Raw genomic sequence first — 12,542 nt, 5'->3', positions numbered from 1 at the left:
TTTATGCATTGATTGGTCGTCAGTATTTGGGCTATTTTCCACAGTACTGTATTGGAAGAAAATGCAGAATTGAAAAGCATCCATGGTCACTGGTTTTGTCCAGGGCATATCGCATATAGATTCACACCATCTTACTTGGGCATATCAGACATTTTCGACGAAACAATTCCCAACTTCGGAAGAAGGCAAAAACATCAACCCAAATGATGAGCGAAGCCACTGTCCAAGTTCTGTTCGACCTGTATTTTTAACATAAAGTCCTAGTTCTGAAGAACAGATAAAGCTCAAATGCTTGTGAATACTGCTACTGCTGCTACTAAGTATAGCTCACCATGCCTTATCCAAATGAGACCTATATCCAACAATTTGAACATCTGGAAAAAACTTGCTTTATGCTAGAATACACTGCCATGAAGTCGATTATACTATTATTTTTGGTGTCACTTTATTCCTGAGATTTTCACACTTGTACTTTAATAGTTTGAGGGTTTCAACGTGGGTTGCCATGTCTTTCAACAGAGAGAATGCGACAGATACGTACCAGTCGAACGTTTCAGCAATAAAATATATACTTTGACTTCACATGATATCTGTATTGTTAGTGTCTAAAAATATCACGATTTCTGATTCCAAGTCATTTACAAAAAACAGTTCTTCATTTTTAGATGTCTTCCAGTTTGAAAACTCTTGAGTACCTTCGGTAGTTTTTAGCCTAGTATAACTGATGTTTCCAATGTGCTGGGGCGTATTAGCTTGATAATGTTTTCAACATAATCATAGCTGAATCTCTGTATAAGTCAGTTTTGAAGGGTTCTTACCGAAGTTTTGGTGTATTGCTCATCTTCTGCCGATTGGGGACTTCTTCCGCTACTAGAGGATGGTTATGCTGACCAACGTTTCGCTAAAATGTCGATCAGCCTTCAACAGTTATATTTTTGCATGACAATTTCAAAAAAAGCAACACCAAACCACTACTAGATTTCCAAGAACGATAGTTTCAATCTTCAAAGATATAAGAGTTCGAAAGAGTCAAAATTTCAATGACTTAGTTGACGTCGACTGCATTTCTCGTAGCGATTGATGTTACTTGCTACCCCGCTTCCTTCTCATGCAGCGATGAACGCAATTCGGGTGTGCCCAAGAATTAACATTGGTCCAAGAGGTCTATTTCACCGGGTACTGGATCTTATGAGGATTCATTGTGGCTCATCTATTTGAACTTGACCAAATGAATCCAGATTTTTACGGAGCCAATCAATTCATTCAGTGGAGAAAATGAAATGGGAGTCACATAACAACAAAAAATCATTCCGAAAAAATTCCGAACGATCTCAGACACCAAGCAAGCTCATCTCCCTAAGCTCCTTTCACATGAAAAGCTTCACGTCTCTCGCTCGCACAGAGGAAAACTCTCAGCGCCAAAATGCAACGAGTCCAATGGAGCTTTTAGACGAAAAGTGGGAGCCGCCACGTCTTGAGAGGCGAGATCTCTCACGTCTCCTGTAACTCGAGCCGGGGAGCCACGTTTCTTCCTCGAAGTGCAAAAGGATGAATGGGGGCTTCCATACGAGGGGTGAAAACGGCTCCTCTTAATTGACGCTTCACATTATTTATCATGGCAGATTACGATGTGGAGGAGTTAATTAGTGCTGTCTGCAACTGACCCGCCCTTTGGGATGAAAGTCTCGACATTTATAAAGACCGAAATAAAGTCGTAAAAAGTTTGGTGAAAGTCTGCAAGGTGGTTCACGTAGAGAAGGTATATGGCAACAGCTCACGTGTGATCCATTTTACGGCTGACCTCAAGGAGTCAGGAACTGAAAAAGCTCCCGGTGTGAATGGACGATAGGTAGGAGTGATAAATGCTCCCGTATAGAAGCGAAAAACGTCAAGCTCCCCGTGTGAAAGAGTTCTAAGAAGACATTATTTAGATCGGATGGTATCGCTGCGTCTGTAGATCAACAAATAAGGAACTCGAGTTTCCTGGGGCACGTGTCCTTCCTGCACGGTTTTGACCGAGAAATCCTACTACAACGCAGTTACTGTTAGGTAGTTTCTCTTGTTGGCCTTCGTGGTACAAACGGTGAATAGCTTGTGCTGCTTTTCTTCTAGAGACTGTGTATTCGACTTCACCAGTATCGAATAAATTTTCGAGTCGAATTGAAACTCAAAAGCCGTGATAATCTTTGTGCGACAGTCGTGACTGTGATCGAAGAACTTCAGGTGCAAAAAAATTTGGTGTACCGCAAGGTTCAGTCCTGGGACCGCTCCTTTTTGCAATTTATATTAGTGACTTCCATGAATTTGTTAGTTTTGGTAAAATACATCACTACGCCGATGATTCTCAATTGTATAGTTCATTCAGCTTTAAAGATATTACACCTGCTAATGAAAATATTAACAGAAACCTCAAAACTCTATATGATGTATTCTGTGCACATAATCTTACTATCAATCCAAAGAAATCCCAGGCCATGTTATTTGGTCCCAAAAGTAAAAGAAATATTGTGTGTGAGTCGTTGTCGATCCGTGTCAACAATAACATAATACCTTTTGTGAATGAATGTAAAAATCTGGGCTTGTGGTTAGATACTGACATGAGATTCACGAAGCATGTAAGTCATCTGTGTAAAACGTCATTCAATGTATTAAGATAACTTTATCCAAGTAGACACCTTTCATCAAAAAGTCTGAAGTTGAATCTCTGTGAAACACTTATTTTTTCAAGATTAGCCTACTGCGATTGTATTTACGGACCCGCCTTACAACAATTAGATGTGATGCGACTCCAGCGAATACAAAATAGTTGTGTCAGATTTTCCTACGGTATCCGAAAGTATGATCACATAAGTCCGTCCTTTCGAGATTCTGGCTGGCTTTCACTCAAATATCTAAAGGAAATCCATTTGCTTAGTTTCACGCATAGAATTCTTGTTTAGGGATATCCGCCTTACTTACGTGAAAGACTAGTTGCACTATCACACAGTGGCACTTTTCGTAATAGGCATACTTTGCTCATTCTCAGGCATTCCACAGCAATATTTACTAGAAGTTTCTTCTACAATGCGGCAAAGTTGTATAACACCATCCCTACAGACTTTAAAGAAAGTTCATTGAGAAACTTTAAGAAAAGGTTGAAAGACATGTTTCTCACACGACAGTGATAGGGCACGACATATGCAAAGGATTTTGGCAATTTCCCACATATCCGAATATAATACAAAATAATAAAAATACATACCAATCGAGGTTGGGTTTAAAAGCAGCTTTCATAGCTGAACTCCGCCTATTCATCATTTCTTCGAATTGTATTTAATTTGTACTTATTATTGTGATGAATAAAGACATATTATTATTATTATTAATTTGAGGATAACGAGAGGTTCGAAGAGCATTACTTGCTCCCTCGCTACGACCTTGTCATTAGTTTTTCACGAAATCTGTTTTTGGAAACGAGTACCTCAAGCGCTTCCCTGACAGTCTTAACTTTCTCAATGTTGAACGATCCTGCAGGTCAGCTAGCAAGAGTGGACAATTTTTTGATTGATTCGGCTGTTACTTGATAAGGATTCATAGTAATTTCATAAACTACAACTCACGATTTGATCTCCACAAACTTTATTTGAAAAATATATCACGACATGTTTCGCTAACACAGTACCTCTATCAACAGTGATTTGAATACAACAAGTTGCTTCTTACACTTATATTATTTACATACCACAGGTAACCATAATTGAGACCACCTCCAATAAATTACCTAAACCTCTACGTATGGTAGAGTGGATAATTACTTCATTATGTTCGATGCCGTCATTTGGAGTATTCGGTACAAGAGTTTTCTGGAAGGTTTTTGCATTGATTCTGAAATATTGACTACTGTGGGAACTTTATGCTTAGATTCCTTCTGTTTTCAGAGATACTTTCATTATGTCGAGTTCTGTTTGGCTTTTAATTTCGGATACAGACAGTCCTGTGAGGTATGCATTGTTTCTGTTGTATTGTGTGAGATATTCTTTCAAATGTAATGGTGTCGCATTATATAGAATTTCCGATATGGAAGGCTTGTTTAACGAGTGTGTCTATTCTGTTATCTTAATAGGTGTGAGGGCTGTGTTTTCAGAAGAAAATGGAAATATACTGTATGGCTCTGGTTAACAGAGCTACTCACTACTGACAGGGTGGACAGGTATTTATTTTTATTATATCGTTTGATGTGGGAATATTCTCATGCATTCTTTTGGTTCATCAAATTTTGCTTACTATATAAAATTCTTTGATATTTTTTGTGCTTTGAACTATTTCGCTCATCAATATGTATCTATTCACTCATTGATAAGTTGAGCTGGCCATTTATGTGAGATTGATTCGAAACTTAATACACATTTGTCAGAAGTTATAGCTTGTGCTATATTTCTATGTGGTCATATGTCGTTCATTCCTGTGATTGTGCTCTTTTTCCAATGTTATTGGAAACCAACTGACTTGTCTATGAAAAATTATGTAGCCTCATATCGTGTTTTTCCTCCATTTCTTTCATAACACCCTTACCAACAATCATGCTCTCTATTCTAGTTTGCACCAGTCCCTTGTTGTATGTATGTAATATTTTTCTGAACACATGTGTGTTGTCTATAGATTACTTGTCTTCTATAATTCAGTGCCTCTTATTCGAATGAAATATGAAGTGCTGTCACTGTCCCTTTGTTGCATCATCTGCAGTTGATGTCAACGTTATATATTTTATTTCTGACCGGGATATTATAAGCTTATATCGTCATAGTTACGCTATCAATAAAGAGGGTCATAACTCCCTTGGGATATTATAGATTTTATAATTCCCTCTACCTTTCACAAGTAAAAATAAATAGAAATGAAAACTGAACTATATTTTATTTATTCACGTCATTACAAATAATAAATGTACAATTTTGAAATGCTCCCTGAAAATTACTTCCGCCACTGGAAACAATTTCTTCTTTTGTATGGCTGGAGCTTCTGTTCACTACAGTCGAGGTACCTGCCTCTTCTGATGACAAAGTAGACAACATACGCGCCGTTTTATTTCTCAATTCGATGCTATCCTCCAAATACCCCTCCGCCATCGTGGAACTTTTCCAACCTCCGTGTCTTTTTGAGTTAGTCATAGTTGCTCCTGCATTGGCTAGAGCAGTAGCAGAAGTGCGACGAAGGCAATGTCCCGTATAGGAAGATGAGTTTGGCAATCCTAAATACATTGCGATTTTGCTGGGGATTTTCCCAAACATGTTTTTTCCAATTGGCTGAGATGTACATTTATTTTGTCGGAAGCTCAAAAAAATCGTTCAATACCTTTAGGACGCAATGACATATTAAGTCTTAATAAAGGCAAAGCGGAGAACTCTTTTTCATCCACAACTGTGAATTTCTTCGATACACCAGTTTTACTTTCCGGTACGTTCACTACCATAACGGAATCCCGGTCCTCTATATCCGATATCTTCATATTCAAAAGTTCCTGACTTCTGCATCCTCCAAAATAACCCATAATCAAAACAACCTATAACAAAAAAAAGGAAATAAATACACACAAAAAGGAAAATAAGAAAAAAATTACCTTATGCAATAAATGAATATCATTAGGAGCATCCTTTAGGAATCTGATAACATCTTTAGGAGATAAAACAGCAGACTTTTTCGGCTTATAACTCTTACTCTTCCGTTTCAAAAAAGCCTGTAGTTCATTGAACTTGGTGATATCTCGTTTCTCATGTATAGTCACCATCGATTTTAGCATTGACCATTTAGTCCATAAAGAATTCGGACTATACGTTTCTGACTGAAACGAATAAACACAATTACTACCAAATCTACCGAAAAACATAGAAAATTCCTTACCAGTTCTTGAAAATATGCCAGAAATACAGTTTCAGTGACATCTTTTGGCATAACATTTTTCCGTGTCAGCCAGTCCAGATATATCTTGTATTCTTTTTGGTATACGGCTTCACTTTTCGATGGAATTAATGATTCTCTTGCTTGTTCAGCTTTTTTCAAAATATCCTCCATTATATTTGGGGTAGAAAACACGTTTTCACCGCAAACACAGCTTGATAACAAAGTTCTGTTTATAAACAAGTAACATAGCAACAACCTAGCAACAAGAAAACTCTACTATAATCAACGGTACCTGATTCAAATATACCGGGAAGGTAATGAATTGGTACATTTTTCCGTTTCAAAAATGAACAAAATTTTATTGAAATCGGTCAGAAATAAAATTATCTATGTACCACGGGAATTAATGAGCCTTAATAACCTCAGGCAATTGCTGTCCCTCGGGCCAGAGGCCCTCGGGACGCAAACTTTGCCATCGGTAATTAAGGCCCTCCTAATTCCCTTGATACATAAATAACTATTATTTCTGACCGGGATATTATAAGTTTATATCGTCATAGTTACGCTATCAATAAAGAGGGTCATAACTCCCTTGGGACATTATAGATTTTATAATTCCCTCTACCTTTCACAAGTAAAAATAAATAGAAATGAAAACTGAACCATATTTTATTTATTCACGTCATTACAAATAATAAATGTACAATTTTGAAATGTTCCCTGAAAATTACTTCCGCCACTAGAAACAATTTCTTCTTTTGTATGGCTGGAGCTTCTGTTCACTACAGTCGAGGTACCTGCCTCTTCTGATGACAAAGTAGACAACATACGCGCCGTTTTATTTCTCAATTCGATGCTATCCTCCAAATACCCCTCCGCCACCGTGGAACTTTTCCAACCTCCGTGTCTTTTTAAGTTAGTCATAGTTGCTCCTGCATTGGCTAGAGCAGTAGCAGAAGTGCGACGAAGGCAATGTCCCGTATAGGAAGATGAGTTTGGTAATCCTAAATACATTGCGATTTTGCTGGGGATTTTCCCAAACATGTTTTTTCCAATTGGCTGAGATGTACATTTATTTTGTCGGAAGCTCAAAAAAAATCGTTCAATACCTTTAGGACGCAAAGACATATAAAGTCTTAATAAAGGCAAAGCGGAGAACTCTTTTTCATCCACAACTGTAAATTTCTTCGATACACCAGTTTTACTTTCCGGTACGTTCACTACCATAACGGAATCCCGGTCCTCTATATCCGATATCTTCATATTCAAAAGTTCCTGACTTCTGCATCCTCCAAAATAACCCATAATCAAAACAACCTATAACAAAAAAAAGGAAATAAATACACACAAAAAGGAAAATAAGAAAAAAATTACCTTATGCAATAAATGAATATCATTAGGAGCGTCCTTTAGGAATCTGATAACATCTTTAGGAGATAAAACAGCAGACTTTTTCGGCTCATAACTCTTACTCTTCCGTTTCAAAAAAGCCTGTAGTTCATTGAACTTGGTGATATCTCGTTTCTCATGTATAGTCACCATCGATTTTAGCATTGACCATTTAGTCCTTAAAGAATTCGGACTATACGTTTCTGACTGAAACGAATAAACACAATTACTACCAAATCTACCGAAAAACATAGAAAATTCCTTACCAGTTCTTGAAAATATGCCAGAAATACAGTTTCAGTGACATCTTTTGGCATAACATTTTTCCGTGTCAGCCAGTCCAGATATATCTTGTATTCTTTTTGGTATACGGCTTCACTTTTCAATGGAATTAATGATTCTCTTGCTTGTTCAGCTTTTTTCAAAATATCCTCCATTATATTTGGGGTAGAAAACACGTTTTCACCGCAAACACAGCTTGATAACAAAGTTCTGTTTATAAACAAGTAACATAGCAACAACCTAGCAACAAGAAAACTCTACTATAATCAACGGTACCTGATTCAAATATACCGGGAAGGTAATGAATTGGTACATTTTTCCGTTTCAAAAATGAACAAAATTTTATTGAAATCGGTCAGAAATAAAATTATCTATGTACCACGGGAATTAATGAGCCTTAATAACCTCAGGCAATTGCTGTCCCTCGGGCCAGAGGCCCTCGGGACGCAAACTTTGCCATCGGTAATTAAGGCCCTCCTAATTCCCTTGATACATAAATAACTATTATTCACGTGTCCTTTCAGTAAATAGTATCCAAGCAACGTAATCATTCAGCCGATCTTTGCTTTCATGAAGAGGTTCTTCAGTTCTTTTTTCGAACGGTCTCTTGAGTTTATTCTAGTGTATGCAAGAAACAATTTACTATTAGATTTTAACTGAACAGTTTTACAAAACACGTGTTCTGCTATAAAATAGCTTCTTTAGGCATGTCTTTTTTTATAGTGTACTTCGGGGTATATTTTTTCCGTACGCGGTATATTTTCTGTTCGCACGTTTCACAAACCACCGTCTGATAATAAACAAATTGAGTGTCGAAGTTCTGCCTCAGCTACCTTTCTCCACAGACCTCTCGCCAATCGACTACCATCTTCTCAAGCACTTCAATAACTCTCTATCCGGTAGAACCTTCGTCAATCAGGATCAGCCAAAAACGGCATTCGTTGACTTCATCGAATCCAGAGCTTTCAGTTTTTATGCTGACGGAATTAATCAACTTGTATAACGTTGGCAAAAGTACATAATTCCAAATGGCCCTCATTTCCAATTGATAGAATACGTATTCATTGAGATATCACAGCACGGAAAAGACTGATGAAATAATTATTCACGCGCTTGGAGCTAGATCTGGTGAGTAAGGCGGATTATCAAGCAGTTCGAACTGTGGATCATGAATGTTTTCCATGGCAACCACTAAGGTGTGAGATGACTGGCTTCTTCAGAGGTTCATTCATCTTGATGATTCATCGGTTCCAAACTACGACGGCCTTCAAACCCGAATAGAGATAATGACACTGAGGATTTTCTTTTTAAAAGCTTTTATTTAACTTGACTTGTATGTATGTTAACAAATCTTGCAAGTTTAATTTGACCCACTTCCCAGAATCCGATTGACCTGAAATTTTGCATACTGGTCCAGAACCGATGACAATGCATGTTAATCATAAACGTGATCTGATGCTGCTGCCAGGATCGGCTCCGTACGAGAGATTTCCTCTGCGGTAAATAGCAGGGACACGAAATTTTGTATACGCATTCGTTTATGATAGGAAGTTGGTAGGCCCACCAGGAAATATATGCCACATCCAGGGTTGGCTTCAATAAAAAATATACTCATTTCTAGAAAAAAAATAAATCAAGCTTTTACCTTTAGATACCTACTTCCCGCCCCTAGAAAGAAGACAATAAATGATGTGGTAGGTTGTAAGAAACCATATTTAATTGCATTGTAATAAAATAATTGCACACGATAGTCTAATAGATTGTACTAGAAAAAATGATAATATAGGTTTAAATAATATTATATCATCTGATATAAACAAGACTGGGGGGTTGCCTAAAGAGTTGGAAATATTTGTGGGGGCCAAGGTGATGTTGCGATACAATGTTGATGTGTCTGCAGTTCCATTGAAAGGTGTCATCGGTCATATAATGGAAATTATATGGCCCTGTTTCCAAATAGCACAACTGTATGACACGGACATTCCATCAGTCCGTATCGACTTCGGCGAAGATGGAATCCACGTTATTCAACCAAAATCTGTGCAATTTCAAGCTAAATTCAGCCATGGTACAGTTGAACGTAGAATGTTGCCAATTGTTTTATGCTGGGCTTGTACAGTTCACAAAATGCAGGGTAGTACGGTTGACCACGCTGTTGTATACTTGGGTTCAAAATTGTTCGCTATCGGCCAAGCGTACGTGGCTTCAAGTGGGGTCACATCAATAGAAGGCCTCCTTATAGAAGAATTAGGCTATTCGAAATCAACTGGGACTCGGCCATGTAATAATGACGCCATCAATGAAATGAATAGACTGAGAAGTATAACAAGGTAATTCTTCTATAAGGTATGCCGGAGGAGTAGGTACCTACCTACTTCTTTAGAATATAGTTTATCCAAATAATAGTTTTTCCCGGTCCCTAAGTTTTTCTGTTTCGTATTGATCGATAACTATCGATTGAAACTAAAAAATATAAAATAAAATAATGTAAAGTCATGAATGTGAAGTCATAAATGAATGTGGTTAATGTGTTCTTTTTAGGGCACTTAAATGAAAGCTTGTTTTAAAAGTTTTTTATCATTATTTTATTTCCGAATGTGGCTGTTTTTCCGCAAGTTCTGCCTTCAACTTGTCAAGTAATGATGCGTTGTGTGCTCTTATAATGATTTTTCCTTTCTGATAACTGATTGAAATAACCCCATGACTATCCCAAAAAATTGTTGCCATCACTTTCCTGAACAAAAAAAAAGTTTTTGCTTTTTTAGGAGCCGGTTACCCTTTTGCAGTTCACTATTTGAACTGTATTTTCGTTTATTGTTTCGGGCGTATAATAGTGAATCCATCTATAGTAATTATTCGGTTTATCTATAGTAATTGATCGGCGCTAAAATTCAGATTTATTGCGCATGAACTTTATCAACAGAGCGTTGGAAATGTTCAATCCAGCACGTTTTCGGTCTAACGTAAGCAAACGCGGCATCCATTGCACGGACAGATTTCTCATGTCTAAATATTGATTTAATATGTAACAACCACGCTCTTTTGACATGTTTATAACCTCTGCTATCTCTCTTCGGTGGTCGCCTAGCATCATTTGGTGAACTTTGGCGATGTTTTCGTTGGTACTTGCAGTTTTTGGAAGTCACAAACGTTCATCGTCTCCCAAGCGCTTACGGTTACGTTTGAATTCAGCTGCCCGAAATTTCACTTCAGTAAATGAAGGTGTAGAGTCCCCATACACAGAATCCATCTCATTTTTGATTTGCGTAGGCATATTGCCTTCCAGAAACAAATATCTAATGATAGCTCGATACTCGATTTTGTCCATTTCCATAGAAACCCTCACATGAACTCACTCAAACGACTGTTACATAACAACTGCGCCTTCAAATTGGCTGAAACTTGCTGAGTAACTGTAAACAGATGAATAACAAAATTCAATAGCTTTTATTTACGAGTGCTGTTTTCTTCATGTTGGGGTCGGAAACTTTTCAGATCACCTTCGTAGATACAAAAAATTTCACACTCGCAATGAAGTTATCAAAATCCGTTATGGAATTGGTACGGAAATAATAGCTCTTCGGGGATCTCTAAACAAGAATCACTCTTGAAATCAACTGAGAGTAACATGAAGAAATGTTCAGTTCAACACACTCTTTATAGCATCCGTAATATCGTATTAGCCATGTTTATCGGTCCACATTGGCATGCTATACAGAACTTCCATGTACATAAATGTCCGCCTCCTCGTACTTTATCTGGATTTAAACGGAAAAATGCATCCGAGTAAATGGTATAGCTGTCGTTCATCAATTAGCGAGATGAAATTTTCTGACAGAATGTTGCATTTAGGAGAAGGAATGTGCACTTAGTTTCGATCGATCTTCATTTATGGCGGAGCAATTATTTCATTTGACAATTTCAACGCCGGATAATGATTCTATCGGAAATGGAAAGAGGGAGAAGTTTTTGTGAAACCTCTGAAGTAAAATTATGATGGTGATTCTTTGACAGAAGTTACGATATTTGTTGTTGTTCGAAAGTGAAATCAAAACCACTACACACTATACTTGGTAGAAGTGGAATTGACCATTATCATGTAGTTGTGAATCAATAAGACAAACAAAGTAACTTGTGAAGATGTATTTCTTCTCGAATCAAAGAATATACTTTTTTTGTATTTGGAGCAACAAGAAAAATTCACACATTTAGCAAAAGGAAAAACAGGATAGGTACCAAATTTATTCATATTCGAAGGAAACGTATCAGCCAACTGGAAGTTGTTCAGACGAAAATTTGAGTCTTATCTGTTGGCCAAAAACAGCTGTAGGCCAAAAAAAGCATGGACTTTTTTCCAGTAGATTGACTGCATTAACCTTTCTCGATTTTATATCATTTTTAGAAACATATGAATTCATTTCCGATGGCATTCCAGGTTAGTTTCCCACCGCAGTTGTCGGTTGATTGGTCAAACCACCAACACTGATATTTAAATTTGTCAAGTTGACTGGTTGTTACACCAATAGGTGGTTCCACTTCTGTCTCGCTTGCGTTCACGCAGTTATTTTATCAAGTACTTTTCTTGATTATTCACCTTTTGTTTTCAATCGAGGACCGCCTGCCTGGTACTTTGTTATGAAATGCGGTTTTTCCTATTGGTTGGAAAAGGGATCAAAAATGTTCGTAGATAAACAATTTTGTTTTATGCCATCGTTTGGGACTTTATTTAATCCATCATCAGGCCTCCATAATAAAATAATTTAATAAGTGAACAGTATATGCCAATACATATTGCAAAATTAATTAAGTTCCTACAATCTCATATTATGTAAAAGAGAAACAACCAGGTGCACTTACCTAACCTTAGTTATCCATGTCAAAAAAACGTTTAAAATATATGTGTCAGACAACATAGGTACAAACGAAAATGAGGACTAACCAAATGAAAACACATACACCACAGACACATTAAAAATGAAAACGATATCAAGGGA

General features: G+C 37.2%; 2 protein-coding genes across 3 annotated transcripts in view; one reads left to right on the top strand and one right to left on the bottom strand.

Moving 5' to 3' along the window:
* LOC111505266 (uncharacterized) overlaps window positions 1–12,542 on the top strand; it is a 347,102-nt gene that overhangs the window by 66,886 nt on the left and 267,674 nt on the right. The gene's annotated exons all lie outside the window — the stretch shown is intronic.
* Window positions 4,743–8,053, bottom strand: LOC141481924 (uncharacterized). Of its 2 annotated transcripts, none has more exons than XR_012465245.1 (5): window positions 7,533–8,053; window positions 7,252–7,473; window positions 5,878–7,194; window positions 5,597–5,818; window positions 4,743–5,539 (listed from the first exon to the last, which is right to left on the bottom strand). XR_012465245.1 is itself a non-coding variant. In XM_074174293.1 (5 exons), the coding sequence occupies exons 3-5, from the start codon at window positions 6,046–6,048 to the stop codon at window positions 5,312–5,314; spliced, it is 621 nt and encodes a 206-aa protein (XP_074030394.1). In that variant the 5' UTR covers window positions 6,049–7,194; window positions 7,252–7,473; window positions 7,533–8,053; the 3' UTR covers window positions 4,745–5,311. The 2 variants fall into 2 exon arrangements, 1 of the variants encoding a protein (XP_074030394.1); XM_074174293.1 differs by having other exon boundaries at window positions 4,745–5,539.

Source organism: Leptinotarsa decemlineata, unplaced genomic scaffold (genome assembly GCF_025532065.1).
Source record: "Leptinotarsa decemlineata unplaced genomic scaffold, Ldec_3_MD MMD2_tig00000576_RagTag_RagTag, whole genome shotgun sequence".
Classification (NCBI taxonomy): domain Eukaryota; kingdom Metazoa; phylum Arthropoda; class Insecta; order Coleoptera; family Chrysomelidae; genus Leptinotarsa; species Leptinotarsa decemlineata.
Note: the sequence above shows the minus strand (reverse complement) of the source record. Positions and strands in the feature narration are given on the sequence as shown.

Coding starts and splice junctions, on each gene's coding strand:
- LOC141481924 (XM_074174293.1), bottom strand. CDS start 6,048: ATGGAGGATATTTTGAAAAAAGCTGAACAAGCAAGAGAATCATTAATT. Junction 5,819..5,877: donor TGGCATATTTTCAAGAACTG/GTAAGGAATTTT, acceptor TATTCGTTTCAG/TCAGAAACGTATAGTCCGAA. Junction 5,540..5,596: donor ATATTCATTTATTGCATAAG/GTAATTTTTTTC, acceptor TTTTTGTTATAG/GTTGTTTTGATTATGGGTTA.